At 36.6% G+C, this 21,332-nt stretch overlaps 1 protein-coding gene across 3 annotated transcripts in view; it reads right to left on the bottom strand.

Annotated features, from left to right (window-relative positions):
- The window catches only part of LOC120539570 (solute carrier organic anion transporter family member 1C1-like), a 118,636-nt gene that overhangs the window by 61,278 nt on the left and 36,026 nt on the right, over positions 1–21,332 (bottom strand). For all 3 annotated transcript variants that reach the window (XM_039769766.1, XM_039769767.1, XM_039769768.1), the window contains exons 2-4: positions 15,986–16,130; positions 8,150–8,291; positions 4,039–4,171 (exon numbers count right to left, since the gene is read on the bottom strand). In XM_039769766.1, coding sequence (XP_039625700.1) covers positions 4,039–4,171; positions 8,150–8,291; positions 15,986–16,117 — 407 coding nt within the window. In that variant the 5' untranslated portion in view covers positions 16,118–16,130. The remainder of the gene's footprint in view (positions 1–4,038; positions 4,172–8,149; positions 8,292–15,985; positions 16,131–21,332) is intronic.

Below are 21,332 nucleotides of genomic sequence, written 5' to 3'. Positions count from 1 at the left end.
ACCATTATTGATACCAATTAGTCTTGTTTCAGGTTTAGGAGTTCTGGAACTTATTAGGGCAAAAACCTAAATCTGGATAAATAACTAATTACTATCACAGTCATCCCTTTTGCACACACACACACACACACACACACATTAGCCTAATACACAGTACACAATATGCCTTTGCACTTGAGAGAGCTCACCCATGACTGATTTGGGAAGGGACAGATCGGAACATTTGTATTACAGGTAATGTAAGTACTATGGGAGCCCACTGGACATAGGCTACATAAATTAGGCTGCCTGTGTATAAATAGCTCTGATTAGTCTGTTTACCATTAGACACATATACACTCCACATGGATAAGAAGTTCAGAAAAAAACACCATATAAGAGGTCATGCATGCAGTATAACACAGATTTACATACTTGATGACCTAGTTTCAACCAGACGTATTAAAACAAAACAATACGTGTTAATAATATGCAACTCTAACAAACCACTGTAATGCTAATGTCTGAATTTCAGGTTCATATACAATTTCTTGTATGTTCAAATTAATTCTATAAATGAAATGTTTTAAATCTGAAATTAGTGTGTATGTGTACAGTTCTTTCAATCTGCCTGAAAGTGAAAAGGAAAAGTAAAAATGAATGGAGTTTCTGTCAGACTGATGTGACCTAATAGACCAAATTGAAAACCAATAGAAGGCTGGCTGCTGTACTCCTTAATGTTGTTTTGAGTGCAGGATGTCTTTGAAATTATCAGCTCTTAATGGCAAGGAAGAAAGACACATAATAAAAAAAATCATAGCTGTTGCTTTGAGTACAATTATCACTGACATATCTGCCCATAAAAACCCATGAGCACAAGAGAGGAGCTAAGGCTGCTAATTGTAAAATATGGAGGCTTTGGATACAGTAAATTAACAGCTTTAGCAAGATGGCAGTTGCCAGACAGAGAACATGAAATTCACATCAGAACAGTTATCTGAACATTTAGAATATGAAGATTTCTACTGAACATTATATAATTTTTCATGATTAATTGCATTAATATATTTGTATGAGAATATTTAATATACTTTGAATTAAATGTAAATTATGTGTACTATTAATAATTGCAAAATTTAGAAGCTAATTATAATTCTATGTTCTTGAAATGTTATGAAGAATCTGTGTTCTGTGGTTATTTTACATTCCTGGAGACATTTTATGTATTGGAATTGGTTATGAAGAATAAGATTTGTTATGTTTGGTGAGAGACAGTATGGTTGCAATAAAGAAAACATACTCATAAGACTATCCATTCAATTGTAAGTTTGTATCTCTAATCACCACCTTATGAGCCCAACACTTACACATTAAGTTAAGTTAAATTATTAGGCTGTAGTTAATATCCTTTCATACCCTGCACCTCATAGCACCCAGTCACAACTGCTCTAATGGTATGCTGTATTGAACATACAGGTGATCTGCAATCTGCAATCACTAAGGTTTTGTAACAGATACTGTGGGAAAGGTTCCTTAGACAGTGTTTCTCAACCACTGGGTCACGAAATGCGATTGTCTATAATGATAGTGGTTAACAAAGTGGCTTGTTGCTTGGACGATCTTACTAAAATTCCCAAGAATGACCACCACCCCAAAATTGTGTTCAGTCCACCAAGGGAGAACCACCTTCCTGACAATCACACTAGTCTAGGAGAACCTAGTATGTCTTCATCTGTCGGTTAACTGGCAAGAAATCACAAGTTTGTTGGTGGTCAACAACTGGATAATATTTATCCTCCTCATGCATATCTGTTGACATCTCTAACTAAATAAGATGGTGACTAAAAAATAATACAACATAGCAAGTCAACAAACCACTAACATGTTGAAACGCTATGCATATGTCAAGCTATACTGAAAATGTGCTCCAACTGTTTTCACATATCCTCAGGTGGAATCCAAATTTCACCTTAATCTTGCTTCACCATTATAGCTATATGCGTAATGCTGCACAACAATGCTATTAAAGAAGAGTAAGGGGTAATGGACGTTAGAAATGCAAAACTTCTTAATCTTATGTCAAATGGTGTATATCAGGCTGGAGTGGAATCTAGGCAGAGCACTAACACTAGCTTTTCTACATAATTATTTTTGTTTTGTACACTGTTTTCTAAGTAAAATATTTTTGCACTTCATTGGATTTGAGTTATTCCCTATATATTTAAGTAATAAGTGCAATTTGTACTATCTGAAGAAGTGAGGGAATTTTCAATAATACATAATTAAATTAATTTACGTAATTTAAGGACTGTAGAAAAACTGCAGATTAGATAAATCTACTTTATATATATATAATATTCCTACGCCTAAAAGTGCAACTATTTTGTGCAATGATTTTATGTGATGGTTTTTGTCACGCTTTAAATCGGGCTTATTTTAAAACCTACGTATATATGTTTGGTATCATTCTTTTCAGAATTTATCAAACTTTAATGTGATGTTGTTAGATTTTCAGATTTTTATTCCATTTTTAAATTATAAACTAAAAAATATCAAGAACTCACATCCCACGAGATGAGACTTTGTGCCAAGAGATTTAACCACGCCGAGACCAGAAATAAAAATCAAAGAGTAGGACAGCTGCTGTACAGGCTTTTAAATGTTTGAAGCACCACACAAGATGCAGATCGCGCAGCACGGCAGCAGCAAGCCAGCAGCTGATTGAGCAAAAAGGAGGTAAAAAAAAAACTGTATTTGTTTCCCACTGTATCACCGTTTAAGAGGGTGTTTTAGAGGTGCGACCGTGTCTCCTTGGGGTGCATTCAGCCCCCCTCTTCACAACGCCAGCAGCATAGACGCATAGTGTCTTTCTTCATTATTAAAAAGGCTTCTCAATTTTCATCTAAAAGAATTTTCATCTAACACGCTCTTCTTCAGAAAAGTGGAATTTTCTTTTACAGAATATGTTGTCATTTGTTTTACATTCATCTTAAATTTCTTGTAACTAAAATTGAGCCTGGATTTATGGGCAGGGATGGAAGCCACAAGAAAAAAATACAGTTAGGTTTGAAATTTATAACAATTTATCAAAACCTGACCAAGATTTGCTATTTAATTTTCAAATTAAAAAATTGAAGAGTCTAGTTTTGATAGGGCCAATGCTTCCGTTGCCTTGATAGTCAACACTTTCATCACATATCTGAAACAGAAATGTAGTCTACACCAAAAAAAACAGACTTTTTAACTTAATTTTTTTATCACTATAGTTAAAAATGTTACTTTGTAAGATTTTATAGAAACCTAAAAATCATTTGTAAGATTTTATAGAAACCTAAAAATCATTCTGTCAGAGGATCTCATGCCTCATTCAGGAGCTAAGCATCTCTGCTCTCGAACTATAATAATTAATACTATGATTGCATGTTTTTCATATAGCCAATAGAACAGACCTGACCTGAATTAAACAGATTTTACTATATATAGTGGACAAAAATATTTTTCCCACAAGTTATAGGAAAAAAATTGAAAGAAATAAACCTTAAAGATAATAATCTAATTTATCAAAAATGAGTAATTAAAGGCATTTATTCTAGCACAATTATTTTTCAAAATAGTGGTACAATACTGTAGAGATCAAAAATCTACTTAATGATAGTTCATACAAAGTAGGAGGAACATTTTTGTTAAACCATGGACATGTTAAAAGAATTATGAGCCACTGTAAGGCTGGGAACATCAGAGAAATAACTACAAAGGGCTGTGAGAGTGAAGTAAGACCTGCCTAGTATTTATTTTATACACATACCAAGTGCAGCTAACAGCCTAGAACTAGCAGTATTGTTTCTTTACATTAAATGAATTACTCTTCTTCATTGTTATAACAGGTACAGCACACATTAACAGATCAGAATAAAACATGGCCAACACTGTGAAAGTGAAAAATGTCCAAATGGTCTATTTCTCCTATGTTTCCCTTGCCTTTTCAGAGTGTCTGATTAAAAAATTACACTACTTGTTATTTTCTTCAATTAATTATACAATAAATTAAATCATACTTACCGGCCAATTAAAAAATGGGGCATTGCAATTAAAAATGTTCCAAGGGCCATTAGAAGACAACCAGCTCCAATAATTTTTGGTCTATGCATCTTTGCCCCGAAATAACTTACAAAAGCAATCACCAGTAAATTACCTAGTGAGACATAATAATTGATTCTTTTAATCATTTTTATATAATTATTTAAAATACAATTTGTAATGTAAACACAAAAAATGTTATTTAATATTCAAAAAAATAGTTTGATGCTAACTGAAGCAAAAAAAGAATTTGCACTCTTTTTACTCTTTATGTTTATTCATCATTATAAAACTATATTTAAACTTTAACTTTTGTGAAATGGGAACAATAGAAACATACGGGGCTGATTAGCAACTTATTATTATTATTGCACATAGAAAAAAATACATTTTGATAAGTTAAGGTGGCACAATGATTAGGTGAAATCCTGCTGCAGCCACTTTCTTTGTGGAGGTTGTACATTTTCCATCCAAGTTTGTTTTTCTATACTTGGTGCGCCAGTTTCCATCTCAAATCTATAAACATGCATTTTAGAATGAAAAGGAACTCCTAATTACCCATTCAATTCAAAACCCACCTTGCATAAAAACAAACACAGTAATAGTCCATATTTGGCAAACTTCATTCTGTAACTTGATTTACTAAGAGCCCACTAGAACAAAAAAAAAAAATACTCATCTACCACTATACAGCATTGGGGATGATGCTACTCTGGTCATTCATTATTCACTAGACCAGTGCTCCGCAACCTTTTCGCACCTACGACACACCAAAGTTCTTCCTAGAATTCCGCTGCACGTCAAAAGCTAAAATATATAGCAGTGGCGTAGCTAGGACTCGGGGGTGTTGGGGGGGTTTTGGGGGTTGGCGGTCCGCTCCAAGGGCTGTTTCAGTTTTGGGGCGTCAAATTTTTCACCGCCCGGGCAACATGATCTCCAGCTACGCCACTGATATATAGATATTAATTTAATACACAAATTTTACAATAAATTTTTATTTTTTATTATAAGTATACATTTATTATAAGTATACATACATAAAAACTATACTATATTTACTTTTATGCAATCTTAATATTATAACATAATGACTGATTAATGTGATACCTGCGCTTGTTTCAATGAACACAAAAGTTTTATATTCGGCTCAATATTTGACAGCGCAACCCGAAGTTCTTGGTCAAGATCTTTTAAGCATGATTTTTAATTAACACGAGTTGAAAAACTTTGCTCACATGAATATGTCGTCGAAAATGGAAGTAGTGTTAGGATGGCCTTGTCGGAAATGCGAGGATATTCTTTCTTAATGGAAATCCAGAAAACATCTAATGGAACTTCGGCGAAATTAAGTTTTAACGTCCCGTCATTACTTAATTCTATAAATTCCTCTCGAATTTGCAGTGACAGTGCTTCCGTAGAATTTATTGCATTGGTTGCAAAAGGATTTCGAATCCAATCGTATTGTTCCGTATTAATAGAATAAAAATAGTGATCAAATTTCTGCTGAAGCATACGTAAATGTTGTTGGACCAAATCCACAATTAATTGCTTGTTTTCAATCGTACTATGGTTGGTCCTTTGGTACATTTCTAAACATCCTTTTTGCAACTCTTCCTGCCAAAGTTCGAGTTTTTTTTTGAACCCCTGTAATTTATTAGAGTACGTCAATATATTCTCATTCCGTCCTTGCATTTTTTTATTAAGTTCATTCAGATGCTCGAATATATCAGCCATGTATGCAAGTTTGGCTATCCAGTAATCATCATTGAGGTGCTGGTATAGTTCGGGCATATTTTGATCTAAAAGAAACTCACGCACTTTGTAGCGAAGCTCAAACAATCTAGCCAAAACTTTGCCTCGGGATAGCCAACAAACTTCGGTATAAAACAATAAGGATTCATATTCGGCTCCCATTTCTGCACAAAAGAAAGAATATTCCAATGATTCGTGAATTTAGGGCTCTCGATTTAATTATGTTTATGATTTTAATGCATTCATTCATCGTGTTCAAAAGTTCCTCTGGCAAATTCTTGACCATCAATGCTTCTCGATGTATGCAGCAGTGTGTAATTTGTATTATCGGATTTTTTTGTTTTACACAAGAGACAAAACCTTTTTTACTACTTGTCATTGCCGCAGTGCCATCCGTGCAAATAGCAATGCAATTGCTCCATTGAATATTATATATTTTGAAGAAATCATTGGTTACTCGGAAAATTTCTTCACCGGTAGTTTGCTCTGGAACCTCCTTACAAAATAAATAATGTTCTTTAATAAAGTCCACGTCAACGAAACATACAATAGCTATCAGTTGTGCTTTATTTTTAATATCGGTTGATTCGTTGATTTGAAGCACAAATTTTTCAGCCAATATCAGTTTTCTAATCAGTGTTCCTAAAATATCGCTTGACATGTCGTGAATACGTCTTTTAACAGTATCGGCAGACAACGAAACTTTATTCACTTCCTTAGCTTCATTGGGCCCAAGCATAAGTCGAACAATTTCCATGCATGCTGGTTTAATAAGTGTTTTGCCAATAGTATGTGGTCTTTTCTGACGTGCAATTAATTTTGCAACATGGTAGCTAGCTTCTAAGGCCTTTTCAGAAACTGTAACGGCCGATTTCATAAATTGCTTCTGTTTTTGATTTTGTTCTAAGCACCTCTGAAAATATTGTTTGTATTTTTTGGCGTAACTGGGATGGTTTGAATTTAGATGGCGATTTAGTTTACTGGGTACCATTGCCTCGTATGATAGCTGATCGCTGCAAATGATGCATTGTGGCTTTGGAGCCGTTTCGTCGCCATACCATGAGAATCCATATCGAATATAGTCTTCGTTGTACTTCCTTTTCACAATCTTCTTTGTTTTTTTTGCAGCACTTGTGCTGGGTTCTTCATCTGTACGTGAAGACGAATCTTTTCCACGTAAAAATGTATCCATATTTAAAGGGGTATAAAACTAAATATGAATCAAACGAAGAATGTTAACCATACACAATTCAGCAACACAACTAATAGTAAAGAATGATAACTACTGTCGCAAGACAAGTGAATGCGACGGAGCATGACTAATACGTCGACTTGAATTGAATCTAGGTGAGGGCACAGAGCGCTCTGCCTATCACAGCATACTACGCAGTTGTCTAGCGACTACGTAGGGCCTACGTTGTAGACGACAGGCGCCAGGCGATGGGATTTATTATTTCTGAAAAATACACATAAAATTATGAAACCTTTAAAAGGCTATCTATGCGAATATTTCATTGCACGTATTCTCATTATTGTGTTTCTAAGGAGGACCGTTGAAATATTATTTAGTTAGAAAATTGTCTTATTTGACCGCGTCACACCTTTATCGGCTCAGGGCACACCAGTGTGCCGTGGAACACCGGTTGCGGAGCACTGCACTAGACCACTTCACCTGAGGTTATAAAATTTCCTGGAGCAGAAGCAGATGGGATCATATTTATTATATCACCTTCATACTAATTTTAAAGTGATTTTTCATGTGTTTCTTGTTTCACTTTTTTTCTTAAGTGCCCCACTCCAACTCCACTACTTCTCACCAGATTGTCGGATTGGCAATAGTCGTTCAGTATGTTGACGTCTTCTAAGGATTCCGGTATATTTCCCAGCAGCCAAATATTTTTGTAGGATGTGGATGTAGTTAAGGGCACTGGCTGTCTTTCTCATATTATCTGGGTGGGAATGAGGTATACCTTCATATTTTGGGGTTTTCATTCGTAACTTACTATCTGTAAATTTGACTTTGTAATTTCTATTTTTAAAAAGTCCAAAACATTTTAACAAGTAAAAGTAGAAAAATGATAAAACGTAACAACATTTATAACTGGAAAAAATTCAGAATGAATTACATCAAATAAAACACAAAGGCCAGTATTATAATTACTATAGTCATCAATATTACCCCTGCCTAAAACTCACAATTGGGTATACATATAATTTATTTAAGTAATTTCTTATTATTTATACTTTTCATTTCCTGCACATAGTTTTAAATATCATATGTTAGAAAGTTTAACATTTATGAATAAGAGTAGGCATTTAATTTTTTATAAGTACCACTTACCAATTTCAAAGCTTCCATCAACAACTCCTATCAAATAACTAGGAATATCAAAGCGTCGCTCCAACTGGGTTATTGTACTTTTCATATAACTTCCAGATAAAGCCTTAGCAAAATATGCAAATGACAGTGCCATGAGAAACATCTGGAGAGAACAGAACAATTCAGGTACATTAGCTTACCTATGTAATGAAAGCTGTGTATATTGAATATATTTCCAAGTAAAATGAGCTTTCAGAAACAGGAGAACATAAATATAATTCTTTTCTATATATAACCCATGTATTTGACTGAACATGTTTTGATTGTACATTTTTACAATTTCCTGTTGCATGGCAAAGTAGTCTACTGGATAGAAAATTTTCCATTAGTTATGACTTACACATGCATTGTTCAGTAAGGCCTATTCAGCCAGTAATGTGCATAAGGTTGGAACCAAGAACAGATGAGTTCAGGCAAAGGCACAATAAAACACAGCCAGCCAGATCGGCTGGGATATTTAAAGAAAACAATCAGCCCATCAAAATGTTGGTAAACTGGGAAAAAGAGATAAGGAACACTGTGAACCTCATGAGAAAACATAAATCCCATATATTGGGCAATCCAAACTCAAGCCAACACTGAAGTAAACAGAAGATATGATACAAAGGCCCTGTGATAGTGCCAACCTCTAATAAAGGTTTGTATAATTAAATATACTTAAACCTATCCTTGTCAGAGGTAAAAAAAAAATGAGTCTGTATTTTTCACAGTGAATTTTGTCAGATCTTTTTGTAAGTTTAAGTAGTATACAAAACAGAGTGTAAAAAATGACACTAGAGTTTATTGCCTAATCATTCATATGGAGTGCAAAGTAATCAAGCCATCGATCTATGTGAAAAGTTTCCGTCCTCCTATCACATTTGTTTTTCTACAGTCAACATCATGCCTCGATCACTAGAAATTGCTTTAAAACTTTGGAAGACTAAAATGGTTGACAAAGCATTTTCTATTGCCTTAAACCTCCATTAAATCACAGTTTGAGCCATACTGTCTAAATCTGATACAGAAGTCAATATTCAGAGAAATTGACAATCTTCCAAAATCTTTCCAACAGTGAGGGGTAAAACAAAAGTCACAAAGAACTATATAATGAATTCAATTTCTTTCTTCATTCAGCTAAGGTCACTCTTTAAGACTTCTCAATTAGAAAGAAAGTAATCAGTGACAGAATAATAAGGCAAAAACCACTGCTCACTAATAAGAACTTGAGTCCTCATTTGAAATTTGTTGAAATGCCCCATGTTGATTTTCAATAATTTTAGGATGTTCTTCCAAGCGATTAATGAAAAATTAAGCTGTTAACTGACAAGAGCCCTGCTATCACTGGAGAAAGGGATTATTTAAGAAAGCTTCAGATGAAGTTTCCATATATTAACTGAAGTTAAAGCACAACTTCAGAGACAATGATATAAAGCACATACACAAGTCAACATCAGAATGATAATAAAAAAAAATGTAGAGTTTTAGAATTCCATACTCTTTGTCAACACATAAACCTCACTGAGATGTAGTAACCGGAACTGAAGCAGTTCAACAAGTAATAGGCTTGTGGCAAATCTGTAACAACAGGAAACATCTGTTTTCAATATTAATGTTAAAGTTGGCATAACCAATTATTTTAGGGACTTACATCTTAACTTGGTTAGACAGAATTCATTTTATCTAAAACAAGGCTTTGACTGAAGATCTGAATACATTCACCATGTGAAATATGTAATACTGATGAAAAACAAAGCATGTAGTGGCTTTGCAGTATACATCACCTCAAAATGCATTACCATTGAAATCAATCTGCCCCACTCAAAAATACCACATCATTATTTATTATGATATGCAAATACCATAAATCCTTGCTATCCACAGATTTTGTTGCTATGGATTCTCTTATCCATCTGTATAAAACCGTAAACCATTTCAAAACATCTATGGTCTACTTGTGTTAATTCACCACCATGCACAGTAGAAAAAAGGGATGCTGCAAGCTTCTGTTGTGTTAACAAGTTTCCATGTCTCCATTTGTTCTCAGTGTTTTACACTGTTTTTCAGATAAAAGTATTAAATTATAACAATGGCAGCAAAGCGACATGCTAATAGAAGAGTGTTGCTAACCGCAAAAGCACTGTGATGTGTTCAGTTGCTTTTCGGAACACAAAATTTTGTGTTTTTGATAAAGAGTACCAAAAATGTATAGACAATTGGGTACAATAACCCTAACACCATTTTTTAACATAGGATAAATGCTTCAATATCCAAGATTTCCATTTCCACTGCCGGAGTGCAATCACAAAGGATGACAAGAACAGACCAAAAATTTTTTAACGAAGTTTACAATTTAAGCTGGGCTGTTTCAGTGGGGTGGCGTTTTAGGCGGATAGTGAAATTCAGATAAAAATACATTAGTAAAAAAAAGTAAACGGCTATTACATAATTGAATTATTTTCTTGTACTCTCTTCTGTTTGTAATTGTACCCTGTCTTGTCATGGATAGGGAACATTGAATGTGCTCAATAGAGCATCCTATTAATGACTTTTTTCTTAAGTCATTAGTTTTCCATTATGTTACTGTTAACAACACAGTGTCTTTTTTTATTACAACTTTATTGTGGGATTCATATGGTATATTTTAAGATGAGCTTTTTAGCACAATCACACATTTTAGTTTTTTTGACACAGCTTTTTTTTAGTAATCAAATACTTTTTGATAGTCTGAAAACTGAATTAAAAGATAACATTCTGCATTCTGCAACAGGGTCCCATTATAAAGAAAAGCCTTAAAACGTACTGAAAATATTCATCTTTCAATCCAAAATGTTATAGAGTATCAAACCCCATCTTTCGATTACAGTGTGGATGCTAGGGAGTGCTACTGAGCCCCAAACCTCAGACATAACTGACACGAACACAAGAAAAGTATCACACAAGGACAATGACAAGTATCTTCTCCTTTAGACTCCTTTACAGACTCCTCTTCCTCCCACAAGTGCTGCCCTCTTCCTCTTGACTCCAACTTAACTTGGGTGAGGTTGAGTGACTCCTTTTATCTTGGACCTGGGAGTACTTCCGGTGGCAGGGCATAGACCGATGGAAGGACTTTTCCAGGTCAGTCGGAAGTTCCCTAAAGCAGGGAACATAATTTCCTGTAGTGCCCTCAGGAGGCACCCATGGACGCCAGCTACATTGCCTTACAGCACTACAAGTCCCATGATACATCCATCCATCCATTTTCCAACCCGCTGAATCTAAACACAGGGTCACGGGGGTCTGCTGGAGCCAATCCCAGCCAACACAGGGCACAAGGCAGAAACCAATCCCGGGCAGGGTGCCAACCCACCACAGCACACACACAAACACACCCACACACCAAGCACACACTAGGGCCAATTTAGAAAGTCCCATGATGCCTTACATTATAGAAATGGGTCCTGAAGCTTAGGGATGCTGCGATCTAGCGGTTTGGGGAGGCATATATTTCCAAAACTGTGCCTCCTTGCATTTTTCAGTCATATTGGCCTCTTGGCCTCACCAGTTAAGGGAACTGTACTAATCCCAGTCAGGACACCCACCCATACATGTGTTCCTTCATAACATATATTGCCAAACAACATTTCCAAGTTGTTTTACGAAAGAAAAAAAGCAAAAAAGCAAACCATTGTTATGAGATTCCATCATGTGATAGGATGTGCACTTCACATTGTCAACTACCCCATTTGTCTTCCTCTACAGCCTACACTAAAACCTAGAATTTTTGCATCTGTTACTTATTTGTTGCTTGTAGTGATAGCTGGCAAATACTTTTAATCTCATGTTTTCATGGAGAAAGTGAATCATAAAAGTCCTGATACAATGGGCTTTAATGGCAACCCAAGTTGAACAACAGGAGACAATATCAAAACATGCATGAAAAATCTCAGATTACTTGGTTTGCATAATCCAAATGTATGGTATGTGCAAGACATCACAAACGCATGTTCTGTGCCTAAAATACTCCTAAAACGAACCATTTCTTGTAAATGCCCTCGCACGTGAAAGACTTTAAATTATGCAACACAAGTAAACTGAGATGGTTTTATGACCATTTCAATGACTTGAATGCTAAAAATTCGGAAGGGAATTAATACAGTAGATGCAATTTCTTGCATTAAAATAAACACTTCAAGTAGAACATGGAGGCATAAAAGAAAGATGATCTGAGAATACATTTTGCACAAATGTAAGAATGTTTTCTTCACACTGAAAACCACAGATATCTAAAACAGTCACCATGTTCTATAGTAGACAGAAGGTGAAATTGTTCTTATGTTAGTGGCTGTACTCTTTGAAAAATTGCTGGCCGAACTGAGTTTGATTCTTATTTTGTACCAGAGTCTTTTAACACTAGAATTACCATAGCCTACGAAAAAACTCGTAAATCCGTCCCACCTTAAATCGCTTCTTAAAATCGTTCACAGCTCTCCACCAGCGTATTTTGTCATCTAAATGTGCTGATAACAATCAGGCTGCAAAGCAGCCGGCTATTCCATCCCCCCACCTGACTTAGAACGTGCACAAACTTCTCCCAGCTCATGCCTTGATTGATTATCTGAGAGTGAAGTGGAGTTTTAGAGTGGAAATAATAGATCGTTGTTTGGAACACACGCATTTCATGTCTGTTCCGTTTCTATAGTAATCTGTGTAAACACATTGTTAAAACAGAAATGTTTTTTATATTCTATTAGTAGATGACAAAATGTAGGCATAAACTATATAATGTATGAAGCCTGAAGTATCACACAAATACTTTCAGAAAAGCTACAAATCTAAGACAGCAATTGTGCTTTCAGGGATTAAAGTGAAAAAAAATCTTCTGACTGAACCTTTTTCAGGCCAAGCCATATTCCTTTAACAAACACTTTATTTAAATAGTCGAGACCAATAGCGTTTTAAGGGGAGATTAAACCACTTTAATATTGCCAGTTTGCATATTTTAAAAGCTATTTGTAATCTTTGAAAAAAAATATACCTTGACAAATAATCAACCATCTACCACACATATTTTCAGTGCATGTTTTTATTTATCTTATAACACCAAACAATGTTTTGTGAAATTCTTAAAAATGAACAGGAAAAAAAAGTAACAGCACCACCATTAAATTCCAAAAAGTGCTTTTCTTGTGCAAATGTCTCTAGAGTGCTTTTCACTTTTTCTGCTTTTTGGCTGTGAAACCATTACCAACAACCTGATTCCAGTTCAGGCTATATGACTGGAGAATATCTGTCAATGTTTTTGTGATTGTTAAGGCATCTGCAATATTCAGTTTCCTCGAGGCTAGATGCTGGGTTACCACTTTTCCCACATCTTCATCATAGTACCGAACAAGAACATTCAGAATCCTGTACATGTTTCCATCTGTTGTCTTTAAAGAAAACATCTTTGTTTTCAGCTTAGATGACAATTCGGATTTCCAATAAGCAGCAATGCCATGTGTGCACAAGTAGGAGGCATTTCATAGACAATCTTGAAAGTGCACTCTTGTCTTTGACAACTGATTGCACTAAATTAACTAGCGGTTGTGAGACTGTGAACGACAGGTCATGCTCCGCTATGAAAGAACATATGCGCACTTTTACATCACACACACGGTCGGCCATAGATGCATGAATCTCCGTTGTGGTACTTGTCGCACCAGGCAGGGAGCATGTGTACTGTAGAGCACGAACGGCAGCATTGTGACTAGCTTCTGATTGATGGCGAGCTAGCACTTTTTTGCCATTATTGCCATATTGAAGTTTCCTGTGGCATACTGTGCAAAGACACGTACCTGGTTGTTTGATTTTTTTAGCCCACGAACTAAAAGGCTTGCCATTCTTCCCAATTTCGCTAAGCCAAGCCCATCTCCATTTATTTTTTACACTTTTATCAATCTCCGAAACATCGGAGCCTTCCTGCATTATAAGTGTGTCCATGCTATCTTAAATATAGTTATATCTCAGCCGTAGCCTGACATGTACTTCTTCAGAACTAAACCAAAACAAGGAGTGGATCCATACCGGAGTGATAACAACACGCTTAGAGTGGAGAGAGGAACGTGCATTCGCTCCACTCCAGGCTTTGATCACATCCTCCTCAGCAGGCTGAATACACTTTGTCTTTCCTTAATTTAAGACCTATTTAAACTAAAATTAAGACATTTATTGCACTATTTGAGAAATGTAAGTCTATATATACAGCATTAAAATTATGAAAAGTGAATTTAAAACATTAAGGACAGGCGGAACAGTGTAATTGACGGAAATCCGTCGATGACTCGCTACAATTAATGGAAATCCGTCGTAACGACGGAGAACTTTAATCCCTGTGCTTTTATTCAAAAATATAACTGCAGAAACAAAAAGCCGCCTTAACATGCAACATTGACACATGTTTATCATGAATGCCTCCGTTGTGCAATGGACTCAGCTTCCGACTGGGAATCAGAAGATCGTGAGTTTGATCCTGCACCACTGCGTTTTGAGAAGTAAACTGCTCTTAGCCTTACTGTTTTAGAATAAAAACATACATTTGATTTCAGTCTGTAACAGCCAGTGTAATTTATGAAACTTGTAAAGGTTAGCTTTGTTTTTTTTTGTCAGTTTTATTATCTCGGCCGCGTTCACGAGCCCAAACACACCCCACCCCCGCATCTGATACTGCTGTTTTCACATAGACGCGCTGTAACAGAGGTAAACTCAGCTCCCTTCTACATCGGAGCAAGAATGCACATACCTTGCTTGCATACTAAAGTGTCAGCAGGCACTTTTCGTGGCATTACACACAGTTTTGAGCATGCCCTCTGCACACTACTTGTGACTTTAGGCTTTAGGAAGTAAGTAAATAAATAAAGGTAAATAGTGTCATAAAATGATCCAGTCGGAAGCTGAGTCCATTGCACCACGGAGGTAGTCATAATGAACACGTGTCAATGTCGCATGTTAAGGCGGCTTTTTGTTTCTGCAGTTATATTTTTGAATAAAAGCGCAATTGCTGTGTTAGATTTGTAGCTTTTCTGAAAGTATTTGTGTGATACTTCAGGCTTCATACATTATGTAGTTTATGCCTACGTTTTTGTCATCTACTAGTAGAATATAAAAACATTTCTGTTTTAACAATGTGTTTACACAGATTACTGTAGAAACGGAACAGACATGAAATGTGTGTGTTCCAAACAACGATCTATTATTTCCACTCTAAAACTCCACTTCACTCCCAGAAAATCAATCAAGGCATGAGCTGGGAGAAGTTTGTAAACGTTCTAAGTCGGTGGGGGGATGGAATAGCCAGCTACTTGCAGCTTTTCTTTTATCAGCACATTTAGATTAACAAAAGAAGCTTGAGGAGAGGTAAAAACGGTTTTAAGAAGCGATTTAAGGTGGGATGGACTCACAAGTTTTTTCGTAGGCTCTGGTAATTCTATTGTTAAGGACTGGAATTAGGAAAGGTTAAGAAAACAGATTGATAAAATTCATTATTTATGTTTAATCAGACAAGGCGATAATGATAGAAACTTTCTCTTGTGAAGCAGAGTACAACTTTGATGCTTAAAGATGAAATTATAATTGGATGTAAAAGATAACCTCTGGAATTCTTTACAGGTTACTCTTTACTAGATATTCAGTACTCAAAGTTCTACTCCAGCATCTCTGGAGTAATAAATGATCCAGCACCAGCTCTTGCCTTGCATACACTGCTGAGGTGGAAGAATCTATGGTTGTGAATGGATTAAGAAAATTTGACGCTGAATATGTAAATTATAAGAAATCAAAGTGGTGAGAAAAAATTACCTTAAGCTGAGAAAAACAAAGTTGAGGTCTGTGGAAAAATGATATAGATTTCTGTTTGACTGGCAGGTGAACAGCCCAAGAAGAAAAACCATTTTCTTTAGATGAAGTCTCCATAATGCAATCCCTTGGCATTGTTCAGATAACCCTGAAATAAATACACATATATATATATATACATGGAATTGTAGACATTAGCATGATGCTGACTGCTAAAAATAAATCCTGTTTATTAAGTTTTAAATTAAACCATGATTTAATAATCATAGCATGAAATCATTTTACTACTAACAATGTAGTAGACACAGCAGAAAATTAGCAATGCAACATTTTATTAAACAGTCTTCACGGTGAGCAGTATCTTAAAGCTGTTAAAGAAAACAGTTTAACATGGTACTCTATAAAATCTAACTTTACGAAAAAACCATTGATACAGAATTATCTTTAATTTTGCAATTATATTTTACATATTTTTTCTTAAATCTCAATTGACTTTAGTGTAACATAATCCCAAAAGCCAGAAAGGCATGACCAAACAGGATGCATGCTCCATCACATTTAATATTAATCAGCTTGTGACTTTTAGCACTTTGAGCTACTTTTTGTATGAAAATGTGCTATATAAATAAATGTTGTTGTTGTCGTTTTAAATGTACAGTACAACAGACAGCCTGTTATCGTATACCGTTTTCAATAACTACTTTTACACTTCCTGATTTCCTGGAACATTGTAAATTTTAAAAAATTGAGTGCTTTCAGGTCTTCAGCCAAAATATATTACTAGATAAAGGATATCTAAATGAATAAGTAACTCATCCTTATATATGCAATTTATTGAACAAACTGTTCTGTTTATATCTGCATGAGTTTGCTCTGATATCTCTGTGTTTCTCCCAGTGTTCAAATGTGAAGTGTGTCAGGCAGTAGACTAGTGATACTGTGAGCAGGATTGTGTGCTCTTCATTGTGCCAACCACTGCGGTACTGTGCTTCCATGAGATCAAAGAAGAAGGAAGATTTTGATAGATGTACTAGCTTCTTAATCAGAAAGCAATCGTATGTTTCATCAAAACAAAGAGAAAATGCAGAATCAGAGTCTAAAGTTAACGAGATCTTTAAAACCAGGAAATTCAAAAAAACGATCACCAAAGAGAAAATGTTTTTAATCCAATTTATTTGTGTTTTTTAAGTGTTCTAAAGGGCTAAGGAAGCATCTCTCAGCTATACTGGACTGAACACAGCAGGAACACTAATGGGAGCCATCGTTCTCCCAGCTGACAAACTTAGTCGTCTCCTCAAAAGGAGCCTGCACCTTGCAGAGCTGCAGCTTATGCTTCCACTGGTCCCCAGTAAAATATCCCAGTAGTGTTGCTTGACCCCTGGTACCCTGCTCCATTAGGCAGTGGAAAAAAAAGTTCTCATAAACTGGCCTAATTATCAGTAAATAATTCGATTTACAGGGCAAATGCGAAAACATCAAATTTGCTGCAAATAATGCTTTGGCGAAATTCACTGATCAACACTACTAGGCATATTGCTGCCCCAATCAAAGACTATCAGACAATGACTTCATATTTGTCAACTCAATGTAGAAGCTAAAAGTAGATTCAAGGCTGACTACATGTCACAATTGTTGGCACAAGAAACGATTTATGTGGCTGTGCTCCAGGAGACACATGCCTCTATGTAGGAAGAACTTATAGCAATAGTTAGCCTATTTGTTATAAGCTAGTGGAAGTAAACAATCTTTTCATTTATGGAGTGTGGTGTTATGGGTCCACAGCTCGTTCAGCAAAGGCCATTTTTTAAATAAATAATCACCGCACTCGCGGCGGCTTAGTGAGGGGGCGTAGTGGCCATAGCAAGCCACGGGGCGATCTGCGGTGTGGGCGTTTCCCACCGAGTGCACAGGTGAGGGACTGCCCACATCCGTGATTGTTCCCGTGGCTAATGTGCTGCAGCTGCTATGGCCCCTCGCAATATAAAGAAGCGTGAGTCGGTTGGGAGAGGATGAAAAGGAAAAAAAACGAGAGAAAGGACAGAGGTTACAGGAAGCGAGCAAGCAAGGCGGTGCAAGAGAGAGAGAGAGAGAGAGACACACACACAGAGCGTGTGGGCGAGCGAGCGAACGAGCGCTCGCGGGCAGCTGCGAGGAAGCCTGGGTGTTGGGCCTACACCCAGGAGTTGAAGTTGGAAGTTGCTCCCCCTGAGCAAACAGGGAAAGGCGACTGGCCGCGGCAGTCGGGAGGCTTGGTTGTGGATTACCCAACGTGAGCGTCCTGGCCATTGGATGTAAACCAAGTCTCGGGAGTGGGATGAGTGCCAGACCGAAGCCAGGGATCGGGAGGTCTCCAGTCTCGTGTGAATAGATGTAGGAGAAACGGGCAGCTGCAGAGTACATTTCGCCTGCTGCTAAGCCCAAGTGGGATAAGGAGGTGAGAAGCACCGAGCTTGGCATTGTTGTTGATTTTAAAAACTGCTTCCTGTATGAACATTTTAACCTCGCTTTTTTAAAGGATTGTTTTTTTTCTATTGTTTTTTTAAACCTCCACGTTTCTTTTATTGGATTATTTATTTATAAGACTTTGAACTGCACAGCACTATTTATTGAACACTGTTTTTGATTTGTTGGGTTTTAAATCAAAGCACTTTGCATATTTATACCATCCCCTTGCTCAATTGTTTATTGCCTCAACTGTCTAGCTCATCTCGGTGACATTATCGACGGTGTTGGGTTCAAGGGCTTCCAAACAGTGATGGGAACGTGGAGCCGAACCCACATCATCACATGGAGTTGCCACGTACAATAGAAATCAACAATATAAATGTACTGAAACCTCCAACAACCTCTTCACCATTACCATCCTTGTCAGTGATATTAATGCCGTCAATATTTACAAGCCTCTGATTGTTGAGTGGCCTGATGACGTATTACAATCACTCTCACAACCCATATTATTATGCGGCAATTTTAATAGAAATCAGAGACAATGGAAGTGTCAAGAGGATTATATTAATGGTGAATGGTTGTATGGGCTGAGAACAATAGTTACAATCTTACATTCAACAATACAGATTGAGGCATATTCCATTCCACTATTTAGATTTGTGCTTCGACAGTGCTGAGGATGATGGTCCTCTGATTTTGTCAAGAACCATACTACCCATATTTCCAAATAGCCAATATCTGCCCATCATTCTAGATGCTCGCATTAACATTCAATTGTTCCACTCACACCCCATGCTGCAATGGAATTTCAAGAAGGCAAACTATACAAAGTTCACTAAAAAGCTATGCGATGCCATTAATTTCCTCCCTCTGACACACTTTATGTGTGACCGTTTCTTCCAACTTATCATATATGTGATGGGTGTCTAGATCACACTAACCTAAACACAGTTAATACATCTGACTAAACCATGCAGTTGTATTAATAGTCTTGGAACTCTTGAAATTATTTTTAAAAAGCTAAAAAGTTAAATAATAAAATTATTAAACTAGATCTTAACATTAAGAACCCCTATAATTTAAAGATAATAGAACACAGGTTTCTTTATTTTGGGCGGTGAGTAAACACGCAATGAGAGACATGGCAGCAATTTTAAGAAAAACAACAGTAACTTCTATTGCACCAGACAATATAAAAGAAAGATAGAAAGATATTTATATAGAAAATAAAAGTAGATAAGAATCTAAAAATATCAGGAATGAAAACCTAAAAAAGGAGCACACAGTCCACACTCAAAAGTCTGTTAAACATAACAGTAGAAGATACATCCTTTGGTGATGCAAAGCCCAAGCTGAACGCTGTGTTACCACAATGATTAGTTTTCTAGGTGTCCCACTAAAACACTACGTGTGTTGAACACTTGTTTCCCAAAAGAAATCTTGCTAATTTGCTGAGTCTTTGTCAGTGTCTCTCCTTTATGCAGTTAGCGTCCTCTTTCATTTCTGGGTACCACATGCTGCCACGACGACTGAGACACAACTCTCTTCTCATTTGCCGGCTACACCCGGTCCTCTTGCAAGTCTTCCCTCACTTGCTGGGACCACAACTGCCATCACTCTGGTGAAACTGTCTCTTCCTCCCTCGAGGTAGGTCTCACTGTCTGCATATCTCACATCTTGTCAGCCACGTACCCTCATCTGCCCATGAGTCCCTGCTCTCTATACCATCTGCCCATGCGCCCGATCTCTCTTGTTTTACACTGTCTGCTGGCCTTGCTCCACCCTTTCTGCTTATGCGCTCTCTTCACACAGTCCACAGTTTTTACACGCCGGCGTAAACGACATAAGGCACCGACAGTTTTAGGTTCTCAAGGCTGACTTCGCAGCCCTAGTTAAAGACACGAAGTAGAGGACCCCATCGACAAAAAATTTTCATCTCGGGTCCACTACCTCTCATCAGACGATCAAATGAATACTACAGTCGTCTGCTGGGTTTAAACAACTGGCTGAGAGGCTTCTGCGAGACTAAAGACATTGGGTTTATTGACAACTGGGACCTTTTTGGGAAAGGCAGCGCTTCTTCAAGCGGGATGGACTGCATCTGAATAGATTTGGCGCCCGGGTCCTCTCCGAAAACATCGCTAAGGTAATTCGTCTATCTTGACTGTCTATTTCTACTTTAAACCCCTTACATAATGCTACTGCTTTGATAGGACATAATGGCTTAACACAGTCTTCCGTTAAAGTGCACAACATTAATAATCTAATAACCAATCTTAATGCACGTAAAAAATCTAGGCAGTGTGGCATAAACACCAATAATTTAATTGCAATTACTACTGTAGATCAACAATGCATTAAAACTATAAAAACAGATTATAGATTACATAAAAAATACACACAGAGTGGCGTTAACAAAAATAACTTTTGTTCCAAATACCAATTACGCGCATAGAATTCAGCTCTGCCCCTCCGAAACATTAAATATGGCATTATTAAATATTAGAGCTTTAACTAACAAGACATTTTTTATAAACGATCTTATTAGTGATAGAAACATTGATTTTATTGCACTAAGTGAAACGTGGCTTAACTCAGACGGCACGGCTGTTTTAATCGAATCTGCACCTCCGGATTACAGTTTTACTCGTGCAGACCGCCAGGGAAAAAGGGGGGCTTGGCAAACATTTACTCGAGCCGGTTAAAATGTAAAGATGTTAGTTTTGGTAAATTTAAGTCCTTTGAGTATCTCTCCGTTGTTATTCATGGAGATTCTCACGTTCTAGTATTATCCGTGTATAGACCTCCTAAATATAACGCATCTTTCTTTGAGGAATTCTCTGACTTAATGTCAATTTTAATTACAAACTATGACACACTCTTAATAGTTGGCGACTTTAAC

Source organism: Polypterus senegalus, chromosome 11 (assembly GCF_016835505.1).
Source record: "Polypterus senegalus isolate Bchr_013 chromosome 11, ASM1683550v1, whole genome shotgun sequence".
NCBI lineage: Eukaryota > Metazoa > Chordata > Cladistia > Polypteriformes > Polypteridae > Polypterus > Polypterus senegalus.
Note: the sequence above shows the minus strand (reverse complement) of the source record. Positions and strands in the feature narration are given on the sequence as shown.